Source organism: Nerophis lumbriciformis, linkage group LG10 (genome assembly GCF_033978685.3).
Source record: "Nerophis lumbriciformis linkage group LG10, RoL_Nlum_v2.1, whole genome shotgun sequence".
Taxonomy (NCBI): domain Eukaryota; kingdom Metazoa; phylum Chordata; class Actinopteri; order Syngnathiformes; family Syngnathidae; genus Nerophis; species Nerophis lumbriciformis.
In genome coordinates this window covers 29,750,355-29,771,579 of record NC_084557.2, presented here as the reverse complement: position 1 = coordinate 29,771,579, position 21,225 = coordinate 29,750,355, and the positions used below count along the sequence as shown (strand labels likewise).

General features: G+C 38.7%; 1 protein-coding gene across 1 annotated transcript in view; it reads right to left on the bottom strand.

Annotated features, from left to right (window-relative positions):
- Positions 1-21,225, bottom strand: part of mbtps1 (membrane-bound transcription factor peptidase, site 1) — a 39,886-nt gene extending 18,661 nt beyond the window's left edge. Inside the window, exons 1-5 of the mRNA XM_061969873.1 lie at positions 21,074-21,225; positions 5,557-6,098; positions 4,438-4,701; positions 789-995; positions 123-233 (exon numbers count right to left, since the gene is read on the bottom strand). Coding sequence (XP_061825857.1) covers positions 123-233; positions 789-995; positions 4,438-4,701; positions 5,557-5,770 — 796 coding nt within the window. The 5' untranslated portion in view covers positions 5,771-6,098; positions 21,074-21,225. The remainder of the gene's footprint in view (positions 1-122; positions 234-788; positions 996-4,437; positions 4,702-5,556; positions 6,099-21,073) is intronic.

Sequence of the window (21,225 nt, the reverse complement as noted above, 5' to 3'; positions counted from 1 at the left end):
GAAAAAATTGTACACTTCTTTCGCACTATAATAAGATTGAATCTGTGATAATAAAACACATACAGTAGATGTGTCTTCATCATCAAAACCATCATTACTGTATATATTTTTGTCCTGCTAACCATCATCTAGTGTCTTCTCATTGGTCCAGTTAGTCCTTTCCTTTACATTCTTGAAATGGGGGTGTTTCTCACTCAGGCCTGTATCAAACACGGCCACCTTCACACCAGCACCTGCACACAGACATCAATAATAACCTTACATTTTTATGTGTCACATGGTTGCCAAGTCTCTCTAAACAAAAGTATGCAGACACACTTATTCACTCATCAACCAATCAAATCAGGAGTTAGAATATACAACAACATTTCTCCTGAATTTTAATACTTTATCTTGCCAGTACCTTTTTTAATAATTCTAGGCAAACAACTGTAGGACAAAAAATTGTGGAGGACCCTTTATATTCTAGAACTGCGACCAAAAAAATCATGCACCAAACCCTGACTTTAAACACATCAAACACATTTGAATTGAACTACCTCACAAATATTCTTCTGGAAAAACAGTAAAAGAAATCATAGGCATTCCAACATCTTGAAGAAAGTCTTACGAGAAAGGTGAATGTTGTTATATTATTTAGATTTTATAAATATTTTCCATTGTTTATATGTATATTCTAATTGTCACATTTTTATTTTTTTAGTTACATTCATATTTCCTGTATGTGCAGTGATCATGTGCCCAACTAATATTGTCTATATAGTGTACTTAAAACGCTTCAGGCATACCTGTGTGTCCCATCTGCCACAGTACGTCTGCCTGCAAAATCTGGGCTACATGACGGGGGATGGCACGCAGCAGCCGCCGACTGGAGTGGCGCCCGGTTGCATGCCAAAAAGTCGAGCACAGTGACAGACTGGTCCTTCTGAAAGTCCGTGATGATTGCCATTTCTGCGTCCTGTGGGTGATGTTACGCGGCACAGCGGTTTCAGGTGCTGGAGACAGAAGATGCAAAGAGTTGTTAAAAGCAGAGATATAATTTTGTCTATAGATAAACACATTACATTAAACAATCTTTGAGTTAGAAGCGGTGCACAGGGCGGGCACCAGGAAGACAACGAATCACACTCACATTCACACTTATGGAAAATGTTATCTCCAATTACCTGACATACATGTTTTTAGATTATGGGAGAAAAACCGTAAAAAACTCATGTGTATAAATTTTAATTGTATTATTTTACTATACATCTATCCATGTTGAATTAAATTTAAATCCATATTTCTGGTTTCATTTTATTAAATAATAATAATAATAAGGCTGCCAATAGTCAACAATCATTCAAATCCATGGCATTTTTAAGTGAAATAAACGGATGTTGACATGTAGTAGTGTATACAGACTGGTCACTAAGTGTCAATAAAGTCACACGGATGTGAATGGTTGTCTGTCTATCTGTGTTGGCCCTGCGATGAGGTGGCGACTTGTCCAGGGTGTACCCTGCCTTCTGCCCGAGTGCAGCTGCAGCCTTCCCGCAACTCCAAAAGGAACACACGGTAGAAAGTGGATGGATAGATGGATGGATGTGCTCTACCACGTAGACGTGGAAATTCGAAGATAATCATATATTTAATAATATAATATATGATTATAGTCTCATTAAAGTGAACAAAACAAAGATTTGATTTGCTACTTTTTCCACCTAAAAAAGGCTAAACCACACTTTGTGAGGTTCTCGGTTATGGTGCAGCACCAAGAGGACATCAAACTTGACTAAATAGAGAAGGTAAAAGTCAAAGTTTCTGTATGTGAACCAGCGTAAAGATCATTACCTTTGCAAGAGGAGTACTACACCTCCGGGACGAAGCGGTGCGCCCTGGTCCACGCTTTGTTCAATTACCAGCGGGTGGAAGGCAAGATTGGGTTGGCAATAAGCGTGCGATAGCATGGCGAGCTTCGAATCTGACAGCAGTGCGTTTTAACGAGCCTCGATTACGTTCTCCATGGACAGGGGTCGGCAACCTTTACCAGTCAAAGATCCATTTTGATCAGTTTCACAAATTAAAGAAAACAATGGGAGCCACAAAAATCTTTTGAAATTTAAAATGAAATAACACAGCATACAAAGTTTTTTTTTTGCTTTGTGCTATGTATTAACCAAGGGTCTCAGACACGCGGCCCACACCTTAATATGAAAATTTAATGTTAGTGCGGCCCGTGGGTTTTATATGAATGGCGCTTGACAGCGTCATACATGTCAACCCTCGCGATTTTTCCGGCAGACTACGAATTTCAGGGCAATTGTTCTCTCAAACGTGCCGTGATGGTACAGCATTTAGCGCCCACTACAACCAGCGTGCCGGCCCAGCCACATAAGTGACAGCAAGGCATACTTGTTCAACAACCACACAGGTTACACTGACGGTGGCGGTATAAAAAACTTTAACACTCTTACTAATAATGCGCCACACTGTGAACCCACACCAAACAAGAATGACAAACACATTTCGGGAGAACATCTGCACCGTAACACAACATAAACACAACAGAACAAATACCCAGAATCCCATGCAGCCCTAACTCTTCCGGGCTACATTATACACCCCCGCTACCAAACCCCGCCCACCTCAACCGGCGCACAGAGAGGGGGGGGGGTTGATGTGTGAGGGAGCAGGGTTGGGGTGGGGGCAGGGTTTGGTGGTAACAGGGGTGTATAATGTAGCCCGGAAGAGTCAGGGCTGCATGGGATTCTGGGTATTTGTTCTGTTGTGTTTATGTTGTGTTAAGGTGCAGATGTTCTCCTGAAATGTGTTTGTCATTCTTGTTTGGTTTTGGTTCAAAGTGTGGCGCATAATTATTAAGAGTGTTAAAGTTGTTTTATATGGCCACCGTCAGTGTAACCTGTGTGGCTGTTGACCAAGTATGCCTTGCTGTCACTTGCGTGTGCAAGCAGAAGATGCATATATCAAGAGGTTGGGTTGGCAGGCTGTTAATACAAATTGTAGAGGGCGCTAAATGCTGTACCATCATGGCACGCCCTTATTATTATAGTAAGGGTGAAAATCGGAGAATATTAATCCCGGGAGTTTTCTACGAGAGGCACTGAAATCCGGAAGTCTCCCGGGAAAATCGGGGGGGTCGGCAAGTATGCAGCTGAGCCGCATCAGAGAGATCAAAGAGCCGCATGCGGCTCCGGAGCCGCGGGTTGCCGACCCCTGCCCATGGAGAAGCATCCTTTCAACACTATTAGTAAAATATTCTTGTTTGCAGACAAATTGATTTTATATACAGTAATAAGAGATGCGGGAGCCAAAACACAGCCAGCTGTTTATGTGACATACCAGGAAGCAGCTATAGGAAGCAGCTATAGGAAGCAGCGATTGCTTTCTTGTGACAGTCAACGTTGAAAGCATATAGGAATTATTTCTTACTCTCTAAAACTGTTTGTCTGCACACAATAATCTTTTACTAATATTTAAAGAAGACATGTGAACGCAATCGATCTAGCTTCCCGACACACCTGCGCGGCAGCCGTAAGCAGGTACTTAACTCGCCTTCCTCCCACGGAGGAGGAAGGGGGGTTCAATATCAAACAATTTGACTCCGAGGTTGATAAGTCAAATCACACTCCTCCGAATCCAACCGTTGAACGTTCGTCTATTTAAAAATAGCCCTATATAATAATAATAATAATGGATTAGATTTTATATCGCGCTTTTCTATTATTACATACTCAAAGCGCTCACAGAGAAGTGGGAACCCATCATTCATTCACACCTGGTGGTGGTAAGCTACATTTGTAGCCGCAGCTGCCCTGGGGTGGACTGACTAATAATATGAAACTTATTCTACTGCGACGTCACCTTTGGGGTCAATATTTGGGACACGCACAATCACTACTGGCCAGAGAATGCATGAAGATACTAACTATGTTAGGTTGTCGCACGAGGGCTGCTGAAAAAAAAAATCAAAGGTCAATGAGGAACAAGACAAGAATGCAAAATGAAACCGAAATTAGGATAGAAGTCACTATGTTGCATCCACAAAGGTTCTGAAGTCGTAGGTCTTATAGACTGAGCTACTGCTGCCCTCAAACTAATAAAAGTGAAGTACTTCCACATACCGGTACATTCTCTTTTCAGATGTTAAAATAAGACTTAAGATGCTAAAATCACTGCAGTTTACTGCAACTTGTAAACTAATACTAGAAATCCTACAGCACATTATCACAGTATCATTTCAATGCATACAACAAATTTATAAAGGATGGGGGGCAGACACAGAAGTCTTTCATACTGTGTTAGGCACAAGGCTTAGCCTGCTGTTCAGGCAAACCCCACCAGACAAACTCACCTTCTCCCTCAGTCGAAGAGCAAACAGACATTCTCGGTCCCACTTCCCATCCCCCAACATACAAAACAATATGTATAACTTACTAGGAATGTATTTTAGGGAACGGAACACTTTGTGTTGTGGAGTGACTCTCTTGATGTAGGGGTGGTCCTCCAACGACAGCAGATTGCTGGATGAAGCTTGTCTGATGTGGACCAGCTCAAAGTCACTGGGGAAGTCAGAAGCTGGGTTTTCCCTGGGAACAATATGCCACTCCAATGCGCCATCGTTTGCGTTTCGTAGAGCACTGCTTATGTACAGGCTGCGGGCTTTGGCTGAGAAATACCCAATGAATGCCACTATGTACTCTGAAGAGAAAAGAGAGGAATATTGTTTTATGACATAGGTGCAGTTTATACAGTATGCATTGCAGTCCTTCAACATAAAGTCACACAGATTAAGGTTTATTTAGTAGGGATGTTCTGATCAGGGTTTTATGCTGCAGATTCTGATCATCCATGAGTGAGTTCGGCCAACACCAATCACACATATTACCTGTAAATGTTTCAATGTGCTATTGACAGTTTAACAATATCAACACAACATTCAAACTAATTCCTTATTCTCTTCCACTGAGTGTAATATGTTCAGCCTCGTCCTCCAGTAAAAATGTACTTGATAATGATAGCTAAGATGCAAATAATTGTAGTTTATTTGCTGTAATGGAAGTGATTATTATTAGCTGGAGGCGTGGCTACATATTGTGTATGAAGACACAATTAGTTTCTAGCTGCTTGTCAGCCGGGAGACTAAAGATACAGTGTCAGCCAGAGGGAATCAGCGTTTATGATTGGCAATAAAAGGCATTAATCGGCAATTGCAATCACATCCTTTTAACGAAAATCGGCCGATATTGATTGGTGGCCGATAGATCGGTAATACCTTATTATTTAGTTATTTTAAATAAATATATTGTTGTAGTATATAGAGTATTAAGAATACCGTATCTTATAAAACATACTGTGTAAAGTTACTCAGTGATATCCCTTGACTTAAATACTGAAAGGTACATTCTGCTTGAAAATAAAATGCAGAAAGTAAATAACGTTGAAGAGGGAAACAAAAAATTAAACATTACAAATACCCATCAGGATTTTTTCCCAGATATATAAGAATGCTATAGGATAATTGAAAGAAATTATAAAAAGTTTGACATTTCTTACCATGTTCTACCACCTTGGATGAGAACCCCAGTTTGAGAGTGAGCTGGGAATAATTAAAGCTCGGCGACTCCAGGCTTGAGGTGTGATCAGAACCAGATTTACTCTCTGGCAATGGCTCCATCCCTACGACAGGCAGGAACCCTGCAAGCAGCCCCATAAGTATGGAGACCCACACAGACGGTAGCAGCATTTTGCGTAGTGAAACTGCACACATCTTGTGCTCTATATAGGCTAGTAAAACTCAGGCAGCTAGATTGCTGTTTCAGATGGCAACTGAGAGGCTAAAACCTGGATCAGGGAAATGACCATATCAGGTCCGCAGCTCCAAAATTGAGTCCATACTGAAAATGTTCTGAGGAGCTAAAATAATTTCTTCCTGCGTTTTCTCTCCATGGTGGTAGTCCAAGATGAAGTTCAGTGACAAGGCCAGAGTAGAAACATAGCTGCCATGTTGAGAAAAGTGAAGAAAATCTTTCCAGCAAGGAACAGTGATGGAGGACCAGGTGGTGTCAATCGGTGTTAAACTTTTTCATTCCCAAAATCTGGAAAGAAATGAGAATGAGAACTGTAGCAAAAGTACTGGTACAAAGAAGAAGACTAAGACTAAAACTATCAGTGAAGCAGAGATGTAACAATAAACGGTATTAATGATAACTACGGTAAAACTACCAGGGGTTAGCATTACCGTTTTTAAGTTTAAAAAATTCGAAAAATCGATAACTGCATTTCGATTCATTTATGGACCGACCAGCTTAAATGCTAACATGATTACAAGAGAAATGTATTTATTCTTTATTTATTTTATAAACCTTTATTTATAAACTGCAACATTTACAAACAATCGAGAAATAATAAAATTCAAATTAAGTACAAAAACAGTACAAATCTGTGCCAGGGGGTTGTAAACTCAATAAAGTACCGTATTTTTCGGAGTATAAGTCGCACCGGAGTATAAGTCGCACCTGCCGAAAATGCACAATAAAGAAGGAAAAAAACATAAGTCGCACTGGAGTATAAGTCGCATTTTTTGGGGAAATTTATTTGATAAAACCCAACACCTAGAATAGACATTTGAAAGGCAATTTAAAATAAATAAAGAATAGTGAACAACAGGCTGAATAAGTGTACGTTATATGACGCATAAATAACCAACTGAGAACGTGCCTGGTATGTTAACGTAACATATTATGGTAAGAGTCATTCAAATAACTATAACATATAGAACATGCTATACGTTTACCAAACAATCTGTCACTCATAATTGCTAAATCCGATGAAATCTTATACGTCTAGTCTCTTACGTATGAGCTAAATAATATGATTTGATATTTTACGGTAATGTGTTAATAATTTCACACATAAGTTGCTCCTGAGTATAAGTTGCACCCGGCCAAACTATGAAAAAAACTGCGACTTATAGTCCGAAAAATACGGTAACTAAAATAGAATGCAAAAAAAAAAAAAAAAAAAAAAAATATACCGTATATTACCAAATAGTAGCCCGGGCGTTTATTTCACAAAATGGGGTCAGACCCCGGGCGGCTATTAGGACATGGGCGGTTATTTGCACAAGGCTTTTATTTATTTTTGCACCAGCCTGCACCAGGCCATTATTTGGTTACAATGGTTAGTGTCCAGTATTTTTTTTCGTACTAAATACTTTAAATGTAAAAGCTAATGTAAACACACAAACAAAAAAACAAGACTATCAAAAGACAAGAGATCAACAAGGCCTCAACATGACAGTAGTGCAACAATTGTCAAATAGAATACAAATACTAAAAATAAATAAACTTTTTAAATAAAGCAGCCTACCGGGAAAAATAAAATTATGGTACCAAGTACTCAAGTATAAAACCCACCATCAAAACAGAACAATAATACTGTCACTGTCCTTTGCCTTAATGCGGATCATTTTGCGGTACACACGGTGGTTCAGTCCACGAACGTGATGTATCCACTGACACAAATTAGCATCAAGCTCGTCGCTCACTTTCTTCCTACCTCCACCAGATAAGCGAGCCCGTTTTCCATCGATTGCCGACTGAGATTGTAGTTCTCTCTTTTTTTGTTTCCATTCTCGTACACGTTTTGGGTCAACGTTAAACTGCCTGGCCGCTGCCAAACCAGAATTCTGCTCCGCATACTTCACAACCGCTAGCTTGAACTTTAAGTCAAACTTTCTGTTCTTCCCCCTTAAAGTATTCCCGTCCATCAGTTGTGGTGTACCGGTATCCTGTTCATTCAACTCACTGCTGCTGTTGCTTGCCATGTTGAAACTTTTCCTCGTGGGTTTGTTGTTGTCGTTGAGTGTGTGTTACGCTAAATGCTGTCACCCATTGCAATATGTTGATTACCCAGAATCCCCACGTAACGTCTGCTGTTACCGTAATGACCAGAATTATTGCACCTTTGCTTTTCCTTTTAGCTTATAAATTGGGTTTAATGAAGTCAATATGATTTTAATCTAAATTATGCAAATAACAGCCCATGGGCGGCTATTTGGACATAGGCGTTTATTAGGAAGAGGCGTTTATTTCACAAAATGGGGTCAGACCCCGGGCGGCTATTAGGACATGGGCGGTTATTTGCACAAGGGCGTTTATTTGGTAATATACGGTATATATATATATATATATATATATATATATATATATATATATATATAACATTAGTGCGAAGCCATAATTTAAATTTGGAACACAGCATCATCGTTTTCACAGCTTTTTGGTTGTTAGAGGGAGAGAGTGTTTTAACATAGAGTTCTAATTCTTTTTTAAAGGCACAAACAACAGGTCGGGTATTGAGAAACTTACATTTATGAATATAAAACTTAGCCAATAGTATAATGAGGTTGCAAAGGTAAAATTCCTTTTCAAATTTTTTTTCATACAGTGTAAATCCAGATAGCACATCACTTCATGACAAATTTTGCATGAATATTGTCCAGGATGAAGCGACAGATGCCCTGCCATAGTGATCGAGTGCTTTCACAAGTCCAAAACAGGTGGTAAATAGTCTCTGGATGCATGTTACATAAGGTGCAGGTAACATCAATGTCCTTCTTGTATCTAACCATCACAGTCTTTACAGGGTAATAACGATGAATGATTTTAAAAGATATCTCTTTGACTTTGTTGGTAAATTAAAACCTGTTAGGAAGAGACCACGTTTTGACCCAGCAGATGTCATTCACAACATTATTCCAGAGCGCAACGACATAGGAGACAGACACACAATCATTTTGGAATAAGCTGCGGATTTTTCTGTTATTTTTCTGATCAAAGCAAAGTTTCCCCACAGGAGTGTCAAGTGCATCATTCACAATTTTTACAGCAGAAAGAGGAGAATTATTACAAGATAAATTAACGTTTTTTTCCCACTAAGAAACGACACCCCTATATAAACTTATATAGCTTATAGACTGAGTGATCGATCTATACACAAAGAAATACAGGACGGAGGGGTCTATAAGAGGAAGTGAACTCACATAAACCGGAAGCGAAGCAACTTCAAAAGAAACTTTTGCGAATTAAAATGGAAGAAGAAACATATTTACACACTTAACTATAAATTATATTAGAATTTTTTAAATGGCAGGAATGTTTCTTCTATTAAGAAAGTATTATTTTTTTGTAAGACGAAGAGTTTCTTAGAGGTGTGAGATGACTCCTCGAAAATTACTGGCTTTAGTGTGGCCAAAAGTATAGAGGGGTTCTGATTTTTCACGGAAGGGCGTAGCCAGAATACATTTTGAAGGGTGAGCGTCATCATTTACGATAGTGCTCGCCGCTACATGTAATATTTCCAAACTATACAGTGGAAAATAACATTACACCGGCTGTAAAACTGTGGATAAATACTGTCAGTCAATAGATAAGAAGTCCCTTCGTCGTTAAAAAGAGCAAACAGTCGTAATTAGATGCAAGGATCCGTACAAGATCCACAAGTCTCAGTGGAGTACAGTAGAAACCACAACATCTTCCCCGATGTCTCATACCTGGACTTTCTGAACTCTGTAATTTTTCAACCCACCCCATTTTACACATTGAAATAATTTAAATTATAAGATTCTCGAAAGCTATGACTACTTTGTTTTATTGTGTGACGTTTGTGTTTATCCGTATAAACACAGTGGACATTGTGTTGTCAAACCAGGCTAGAGTAATGGACTCTCAGAAATGATCCGACCCAGGTTTAACACCCTGGATAATCACGAAAACAAATATAAGGTCATTTCAGTACACTAAAACTGTAAGGCAGGATTCGGAGAATGATGTTTTCATGTTGCTTTACTTTGGTTTTATGTGTTTTATGAGTCCGGATGAGAGAAGTGAGCACTATTTTTATCAATACCACTACTATCAAAGTTCTTCAACAAAGCACATCAGGTTAATGCAAATATTTTATTGTGTGTGTATAAGTACTTTTTAAGCACATTCAACAATACTGTGATAAAGATAACCATGATAGTTTTGATCACAATAGCAGTGATGTGAAATTTCCATATAATTACATCCCTACAGTGACGCATAGGAAACGCAAACATGCAAAATAGTGGGTTTTCTAACAGTGTGTCTATTTTAGTTATTAAAAAAAAAAAACGTTGTCAAAAGATTTCACCTTTTGAGCACATTCAACAATATTGCGATGATAATAACCGTAAAAATGTTGGTTACAATAACCATGATGTGACATTTTCAAATCATTACATTCCTAATAGCGGATATGTTGGCCTTTGAGATCATGTATCATATTCACCTTTGGTCTAAAGTGGCAAAATATGAATGTGAAAATATGATTATAATGTCTTAAAAAACATGTCTAAACGTATATGTAATATTGTGTCTGTCTTTTTGTTCTTTTTTTTTTCATTTGTATGAAATAGCTATGGTGTCAATAGCAGGGATGAGGCTGTGTTACATTACAAGTTTTGCTACCTGGACTGAGGCGGGGACAACCCTGTCAGTAGAAACACAAGTACACACCCAAAATGACACAATGTTGTGCATAGTTAAACAAACCCATTAGGACACAAAGGCCCCATACATGACACAAACTGGCCAAATTCAGCACATGAAAACCAGCTCTCTACTGACTAAGGATGTTTTCTTACCCAGCACTGTTGTTTTTCCCTCCAAATATACACATTCTTTTTAGCTCTGCAAAATAAACAGCATTTTATTCTTTCTCTGTGAATATCAGGGTCTCTACAGGTTTTAACAAGTCAAATTTAAGACTTTTTAAGACCACAATTAATGTAATTTAAGACCATTTTACATCCATATGGACAAAAAAGTACAGAGGACCAAAATTAATTGTAGGTATATGAATTCATTTACTGCTCTTTCACAATGAAAACCAAAATGGTTAAACTAATTAAATACACCAGAAGACTATCTATCCAGCCATCCATCTTCTACCGCCTGTCCCTTTTGGGGTCGCGGGGGGTGCTGGAGCCTATCTCAGCTGCATTCGGGCAGTAGACGGGGTACACCCTGGACAAGTGGCCACCTCATCACAGGGCCAACACAGATAGACAGACAACATTCACACACTAGGGACCATTTAGTGTTGCCAATCAACCTATCCCGAAGTGCATGTCTTTGGAGGTGGGAGGAAGCCGGATTACTATGTTAAACTAATTAAAAAAAAAAATTAGCAAACAAATAGCCATTTTTCAGATTTGCCATAGTACTGTTGTCTTACAAAAGGTGAAGTGTGCTTCATATCAGGTGTTTTCTTTCATGTAACAACAACAACCAGAATGTCAGCAATGGTAAAGCCCAGCAATATATTGTCGGTGAAAGGGACTGTTAGCAACTCTGCTAAAGCTAAATAGTTAACTTTAGCAGTGGTTTTGTGACTGTCAGAATTGAGCAAACAGATAAAAACATCTACAGTACGACTACTGTTTCTGCACAAATTTGTAAAAAACAGAGAGTGCGGACAGAGCGATTGTCTAGAACAGGGGTAGGGAACCTATGGCTCTCGAGCCAGATGTGGCTCTTTTGATGACTGCATCTGGCTCTCAGATAAATCTTAGCTGACATTGCTTAACACGATAAGTAATGAATAGTTCAGCTGGTAATCACAGTGTTAAAAATAACGTTCAAAATATAAAACATTCTCATGCATTTTAATCCATCCATCCGGTTTGTACCGCACCTGTTCAAGAAGTCGCATTAATGGTAAGAAGCATTTTATTTATTATTGGTTAGCTTCAGAATAACAATGTTATTAAAAAGAATAAGAGACTTATACTCTAAAAATGTTGGTCTTACTTAAAAATGCACGCATCTAGTTGTATTCAGTGTTAAATATTATATGGCTCTCACGGAAATACATTTTAAAATATTTGGCTTTCATGGCTCTCTCAGCCAAAAAGGTTCCCGACCCCTGGTCTAGAAAGAAAGAAGGCGATTATGGCTTGCAAGACACAAACAAAATTTGGATGCGAATAATGTGGATGACATTCAAATTTGCTCAGCTAATTTTGTATCTGATATGTACTTTATCAATAAATGTTTACCGTATTTTTCGGACTATTAGTCGCAGTTTTTTTCATAGTTTATGAAAGTTGCATAATGTTTTTTTCCTTCTTTATTATGCATTTTTGGCAGGTGCGACTTATACTCCGAAAAATACGGTACATGTTTTTTGCGACTTTTTTGTAAACATATTGCTCATAAGGACTAGTTTTTATTTAAGCATGACAAAATGACATTTGCAAATCTTCCTTGCTTTCCTCACCCCACCATAAACAGCCAACATTTATAGCTTTTAATGTCAGTTGCTGTATACACCAAGAGAAAAGATTAGGCATGCCAAACTGACCTGAAATTATTGGAATAAATATTTGAATTAATATAAAATATATATTTTTTTTTAATAGTTTTACTGCTGTGAATATACTAATACCACAGATAAATGAATGTGTGTTTACTGCTCTGCTAAGCTGTAAAAACACACTTATGATTTCAAAGCAAGTTATCAAATGCATATGCAATTGTGTACTAATATGAGGCAGTAATCATGAGGTTATAAGTTTTTGTATTTATACAGTACATTGACAGTTGCAAGCTGCCCTCTGAGGGCAATCATAACTGCGATGTGGTCCTGAATGAAAATGAGTGTTCAAGAATAAAGCATGTAGTAATACAGCAAACATTATATGCAACAATGACAACAATTTCAATGCCAGTTTAAGTAAGAGTGTAATACAAATATGTACAATGAACAGTGAATAAGTGTTTTGTGATGTATCAAACTTAGCACATATTTAGTGGTTATATACTGTATGTACATGACATGTTCTATATTCAAAATCAATTGAGAACAATTTGAACAATGTGATTCTGCTAGTGATGCTCTTATCAGTATTTATATCGACATCAAATACTATTCCAATAGATTTCAAACAAAACGTTCTATGTCCAGAATGGCTGTTTTCACATTGCAAATAATAAAACATATTACAAGAATGAGAGTCTTCGTAGTGTCGCTTTTGAAATGTAAACTTTGGATGTATAACCAAACAGTCAATTGTCACATGTATGTATTAGATTTTGGGCCAGTTGTGTTGGTATACATTTGACATGGGCACCCTAATTGCTGACACAAATTCAGTCTTATCTTTTCCCCTTTATTGGTGTAATGCAGTGGTCAGCAACCCAAAATGTTAAAAGAGCCATATTGGACCACAAATAAAAAATAAATTATCTGCCTGGAGCCGCAAAATATTAAAAGCCTTATATAAGTCTTATATTGAGGGCAACACATGATGTGTCTGTATTAGCTATGTTAGCCTACTATCAAAATGCCTATGTTTCGCAAGCTGACACAAATATTTGTTGACAGAAATGTAATATTTATTTTGCACATTTTACTGGATTTTTTCTACACATTAGTAAAATGGAGGCTTCTCAATGGGCGAGACAACTACTGAAAATTACTGGCTTAGATGGCCAAAGGTATATAGATCCAAGTCCAAGTTAAAGGAAACGGCAAACTGTCTTCTTCTCATGGATTTATTACAATCTTTGCAAGCTGGATAACGTTTGCTGTGGTCTATAACAACATGGCACACAAACAAGTATCAGAAAAGCAGCCAATATTACATACAGATAATGCAAATATAAATTAAATACACAGAGAACATAAATGAAATTAAATGAACTCCAATATACATACCTACATATGAGGCATAATGATGCAAAACAGCTAGCCTAAATAGCATGTTAGCATCGATTAGATTGCAACGGTGCAGTGACCAAATATATGTCAGATTAGCACTCCAACAAGTCAATAACATCAACAAAGCTCACATTTGTGCATTCACACACAGCATAAAAAGTTTGGTGGACAAAATGAGACAAAGAAGGAGTGGCATAAAACATGTCTTTCTATGGCAGCGTCTGAATTTTTTTTTATATTTAAACAAACTACGGTGAGTTCAAGGACCGCCGAAATTAGAAAGACAAAACGGCGCTCACCAAATACTCTCATCTGTGAAGCAGGTTTAATATAAACAGTGGGCTTTCTAACAATTAGGGAGGTTTGTGTTATGGTTGTCCTTCAACAGAAACCATATTAAAACAAAAAATACATTTCCCCCCCAACTTTTTCCATATTTCATACATTATTGCTAAAGAGCTGCGGGTTGTCGACCCCGGGTCTAAATTTCATATTTACTCGTAGTTCCGGCCCTGTTCTGGTTATCGTCTACAACAGTAAACCTTCTAAGTAATGTAGTGTATAAACTTTTAGCATAACCACCTCCTCACTTTCTTCTTGTTTATGTTGACAGAGATGTGATGATAAAAGATGCTTTATCAACTCAACACCAGTATATTTTCTTGTGTTTTACGCCTCAACTATATACAGGAGCTTGTCAGAATAGGTAGATAACCTTCGATAAGAGGAATAGTATCAAAATACCACTCACACTAAATATTGGTCAATGTTTAGTAAATAATCAGTATATACCGGTAATAGTATTTACATAAATACATCAGTATTTACATCGAAGCTTATCTTGGAACAAAAAAAAAATAATTGTAACATATCAGAGGTTTCTCCGGTCTGTTATAGTTACAATTATTTAAGTCATGTCTTCTGTTTTTTTTACTAAATATACAATTACTCCCTGAAACAACTTCCTTTATTCCAACTATCACATTTGCATCTTTAAGAAGGGGAACCGGAGGGTGTGTTCTAACTATCGTGGGATCACACTCCTCAGCCTTCCCGGTAAGGTCTATTCGGGTGTGCTGGAGAGGAGGCTACGCCGGATAGTCGAACCTCGGATTCAGGAGGAACAGTGTGGTTTTCGTCCTGGTCGTGGAACTGTGGACCAGCTCTATACTCTCGGCAGGGTCCTTGAGGGTGCATGGGAGTTTGCCCAACCAGTCTACATGTGTTTTGTGGACTTGGAGAAGGCATTCGACCGTGTCCCTCGGGAAGTCCTGTGGGGAGTGCTCAGGGAGTATGGGGTATCGGACTGTCTGATTGTGGCAGTCCGCTCCCTGTATGCTCAGTGCCAGAGCTTGGTCCGCATTGCCGGCAGTAAGTCGGACACGTTTCCAGTGAGGGTTGGACTCCGCCAAGGCTGCCCTTTGTCACCGATTCTGTTCATAACTTTTATGGACAGAATTTCTAGGCGCAGTCAAGGCGTTGAGGGGATCTGGTTTGGTGGCTGCAGGATTAGGTCTCTGCTTTTTGCAGATGATGTGGTCCTGATGGCTTCATCTGGCCAGGATCTTCAGCTCTTGCTGGATCGGTTCGCAGCCGAGTGTGAAGCGACTGGGATGAGAATCAGCACCTCCAAGTCCGAGTCCATGGTTCTCACTCGGAAAAGGGTGGAGTGCCATCTCCGGGTTGGGGAGGAGATCTTGCCCCAAATGGAGGAGTTCAAGTACCTCGGAGTCTTGTTCACGAGTGAGGGAAGAGTGGATCATGAGATTGACAGGCGAATCGGTGCGGCGTCTTCAGTAATGCGGACGCTGTATCGATCCGTTGTGGTGAAGAAGGAGCTGAGCCGGAAGGCAAAGCTCTCAATTTACCGGTCGATCTACGTTCCCATCCTCACCTATGGTCTCATGACCATAGGTGAGGATGGGCTTTGGGTCATGACCGAAAGGACAAGATCACGGGTACAAGCGGCCGAAATTAGTTTCCTCCGCCGGGTGGCGGGGCTCTCCCTTAGAGATAGGGTGAGAAGCTCTGCCATCCGGGGGGAGATCAAAGTAAAGCCGCTGCTCCTCCACATCGAGAGGAGCCAGATGAGGTGGTTCGGGCATCTGGTCAGGATGCCACCTGAGCGCCTCCCTAGGGAGGTGTTTAGGGCACGTCCGACCGGTAGGAGGCCGCGGGGAAGACCCAGGACACGTTGGGAAGACTATGTCTCCCGGCTGGCCTGGGAACGCCTCGGGGTCCCAAAGGAAGAGCTGGACGAAGTGGCTTGGGAGAGGGAAGTCTGGGCTGCCCCCGCGACCCGACCTCGGATAAGCGGAAGAAGATGGATGGATGGATGGACATTTGCATTAGGGTTATAAGATCGGTAACATTATCATTCCTCTCAGATTCTTGAAAGACGTGTATCGATACATCGTTTTTGACATAACAATCCTTGTGAGCTTTGGCAACCATTTGTGCAGGCATGTGAGAGGCATTCTCAATTCAATTAGAAATGTTGTACACGCCAATAATCTACAGAAACAAGCACGATGATGTGTAAATAACTAGTTTTCTTTGTACACACTTGTCAAAAAAGCAATAAACATTTGTGTGGATGAAATAGGGCTGGAATTGATAGAATTTTAATCACAATTTCAATTTTGGCTTCTCACAATCATAGAAATGTCGGAAATAATAACTATTAATGTGCCGTGCAACGTGCATGGTTATTCTTGAGCTTGTAAAGGTCAAACGGATGAGTGAGCGAATGAGTGAAAAAAAAAGACTAGACGTTTGGCTCTCACCATGGTTGCTACTTTTATTTGACAAAGTGCTAAAATGCCATCACTAACAAAACAGAACAAGGCCATTTGATTTCCGCGTTCACGTAACCGCAGTTGGAATGGGCCAATAAAACGGAATCCCCCATTAAACGCAGAATATCACAAAACTTGACAAAAATGTGCCTGAAATGCTGTCAGTGTGAGCGGAAAGTACCGTATTTTTTGGAGTATAAATCGCACCGGCCCAAAATGCATAATAAAGAAGGAAAAAAACATATATAAGTCGCACTCGAGCAGGGGTAGGGAACCTATGGCTCGCGAGCCAGATGTGGCTCTTTAGATGACTGCACCTGGCTCTCAGATAAATCTTAGCTGACATTGCTTAACACGATAAGAAATTAATAATTCTGCTGGAAATCACAGTGTTAAAAATAACGTTTAAAATATAAAACATGCTCATGCATTTTAATCAGATTAGAGTCACAATAACAAGGGTATTAAAAATAATAAGAGCCTTATTATAGTCTAAAAATGTTGGTCTTACTTAAAAATGCACGCATTTAGTTGTATTCAGTGCTAAAAAAATATTATATGGCTCTCAAGGAAATACATTTTAAAATATTTGGCTTTCATGGCTGTTTCAGCCAAAAAGGTTTCCGACCCCTGCACTAGAGTATAAGTCACATTTTTGGGGACATTTTTCGCCAGTCCCTTACAAGTTTCTCGCTTACTCCAAACTTTCTTTCTGCTGCATATTTCACTACTTCCAGCTTGTAACCTGCAGTATATGATTTCCTTTTCGGTACCATTTTTGTTCAGCCCTTCTCAGTTTTTATAAGTTACCGCCAATGTTGAAATGATCAATTTTCATAGGTACGGAAGTAGTAGCAGGTAGCATCTTTTTTTTCACAATGCACTTCTGCCATGACCCGCCCCCCGCCACATTTTTATTGGTTGACGTGTGTGTGTGATGATTGCTGATACACGCCTAGTCTCTTACGTGAATGAGATAAATAATATTATTTGATATTTTACAATAATGTGTTAATAATTTCACACATAAGTCGCTCCAGAGTATAAGTCGCACCCCGGCCAAACTATGAAAAAAACTGCGACTTATAATCAGAAAAATACGGTGCATTTGTTTTGGAAAATAATGTGTCCAGTCCTACTCATTCATCCCTGAAACATTCAACCACCCCTTCTTGAACTAAACAACATCAAGACAGCCGCTTGAAACAGCGATTTAACTACAATGCTAAAAATAGCAAGAACCATCCATACACCTACAAAATATCTCATCTGCTTGTGTCGTTTTGAACGTCATCATCGATGTAAGATCAATGTACAAACAGGACAGCAGTCACAACTTCAGAGGTTTTGTCTTTTTTTTTTTTTTCTTAAACAGCCTCAAGTTGTCCCTACACGTCAAGCTCGGAATAACAGCACACTTCCCCCTCCTTCACAATAACAGCTTTGTGCGCAACATCCAGTCTGAGTGTGCTGACAAAATAAAGGTTTCAAAAAGTACTTTACACAAGCATAATGTACTTAAAAAGTACATTACCACAATCATTATGCTTTGACTTAAAATACTGGTCAAAACTGTCAAAATATGTATTTCACCAATAAATGTGAGGATTTTTGCATTTAATTAACTGACATTTTATCAAATTTAATGACACAAAAAGAACACACTCTATGGTGATAAAATAAGTGTAAAAGGTACACAACAGAAATTAAACAAATGTTAATGGAAAAACTGATCGCTATTGTAATTTAAATTTTAGTGTTGGTACCAGGGATGTACGGTATACCGGCATTAGTATAGTACCGTGATACTAATGAGTCATAATCGGTACTATACCGCCTCTAATAAGTACCGGTCCCCCACCAGTCGTCGTCGTGTGTTCGCGCATGGTCCCCCACTCGTCACGTCGTGTCGTGTGATGCAGATGAGCATGTTCGCGGCAGCGCAAACGCCCTCAGGAAGAGGTGCTTTAAGACATGGCTAGCTAGCCAGGGGCTAATGTCTATTCGCAGTGTTGCAACTACTTCTAAATCACTAATCCTTATCCCCATGGCGACATATACAGCACAATTATTTCAAGCATCATCCCTGTAGAACAAGTGAAAACTACTCATGCCTCACTACATACCGCAGCACGCCTGAGATATAGAAGTGGATATGTTAGATACAATCTATATTCGGCAAAGTCAAGTTAAGATTTCACGACGTCCGATCATTTAAAATATACTATCTTGACTTTGAACACACCACACACAAGTGAATGAGGCGCATATTTAGTCAACAGCCATAAATGTCACACTATGGGTGACTATGTGAACAATGCCAACACTGTCATAAACCTGTGCCATATAATGAAACCACATTAAATAACAATGACATATACATTTTGGGAGAATATTTGCACCGCAACACAACCTAAACACTGCAGAACAAATTCCCAGAATTCCCTGCAGCACCAACTCTTCCGGGACGCTACAATATAAACAAACGCCATTGGTGGATCTACACCTAACATCCACTGTAATGATACCAAGATACAGGAGCGTATTTAGCCAATACTACTATGATTAAATCGATATTTTTTAGCATCACAAAATCTTTTTTCATTTTGTTAAATTTATATTATGTTTATAAACTCAGGAAATATGTCCCTGGACATATGAGGACTTTGAATATGACCAATGTTTGATCCTGTAACTACTTGGTATCGGAATGATACCCAAATTTGTGGCATCATCCAAAACTAATGTAAAGTATCAAACAACAGAAGAACAAGCGATTTTTAAATTTTAACAGAAGTGTATATAGAACATGTTAAAAGAGAAAGTAAGCAGATATTAACAGTAAATGAACAAGTAGATTAATAAACTTGCAATAAGAAACGTGTTTAATGTACCGTAAGATTTTTTGTTAAAATAAAGCCAATAATGAAATTTTTTGTGGTCCCCTTTATTTAGAAAAGTATCAAAATAATTTTGGTACCGGTACCAAAATATTGGTATCTGGACAACACTAGTTGGTACGATTCTTTTTTTTACTTTTGGTTATCCGTTACTAACTTCTATAAAGTAGTTCTTTAAAATCAAATTTAAAGTTGAGTTTTTGTGGTATAATAAATAATTTCAAAATAATGAATAGTCATTTTATTAATCGTGATTTCAATATCAACCGAAATAATCATGATTATTATATTTGCCATAAACGTCCAGCCCTAGGATGAAACTAGTTTCTGTCAAAGCATTTAAAACGCTTAAATGCTTGTGCACTGTAGTTACAATTCCTGATCTTTATTATGCAAGAAATAAAACCTGCAGCTCAACATCTGCTTCAGTAAGGGTGTAGGCCATATAATAACTGGATAGTCAAGTCAAACAAGGGGGGGCAGGTTTTATGCCGAGTCAACAAAACCGCTACTAGTTAAGAAAAAAATAAATAAAAATAAGGAAACTGTTCAGGGCGGGGCTGTAAAAGCTAGGACTGGGGACAACTTGTGTCAACAAGCAAGCCACAAAGGCTGCATTAAACTACAGCCTAACTACTATTTAGGAACATGAGTGACTCCCAAGCTAGACAGAACAGTACTGACTATATTTGGGCAAATTGTTTTTATATTGATACAAATCGCAATCACATAATGTTTATTGATGTGATTGAAACTTTTATTAGTAGATAGCACAGTGAAGTACATATTCCGTACAATTGGTCACTGAATGGTAACACCCGAATAAGTTTTTCAACTTGTTTAAGTCGGGGCCCACTTAAATTGATTCATGATACAGATATATACTATCAGATATATACTATCATCATAATACAGTCATCACACAAAATAATCATCAGAGTATATACATTGAATTATTTACATTATTTACATTCCGGGGTGTGAAGGGGGGGGGGGTTTGGTTGTCATCATCACTTCAGTCATCAACAATTGAGAACAGAGAAATAGACATTGAAACAGTGTAGGTCTGACTTGGTAGGATATGCACAGCAAGTAGTGGACACACAGAGAGAGAGAGAGATATCAGAAAGCATAAGAAAAAGTATCTACATTTAATTATTTACATTTGATTATTTACAATCATGCATGTAATGTAAGCTGATTTGAGGTGTCTATCACAGACTATGTATATTTTGCATTGAAAAAAAAGTGTTGCATTGAAATGTCATAATTTGATGAGCAATTCGGGTGCTGTTGAATGTTTGCTAGTAAGTCACAAACAAAAGCAGACGACAAAAAGAAACACTGGCTTAATCGATGTAAACAATACAACCAGTGGATGATTCTGGCCGCGTAAAATATAATTTTCGGTTGTCAATTGTTTCATCGACACCGAATAATAGTATTTGGAAGTAATCGACACAATATTTACTGACAAGGACGCGTATTATTGGGCAGTGTAGGTTTTGAACGCTGATTTTGGATAGCAGCAGTCAAAATCACATGTATAGCATATGCTAGCTAGCCTTGTGTTATTGTGTTTAGCAAACGTTGCTTTTATGAAATGTGTGAGATGTTACTCACCAAGTAACTCTTTCTTGTGCGTCTGCTGTAATTTTATTAGGCTTCTTGTTGTGACAGTTAACGTCTCGAGTCCTTCTACTGCTAACCTCGAACAAAAGCTAGTTAGCAAACTCACTACCTCCAGCCGCAGTCCACTGACGTCTGGTTACGAT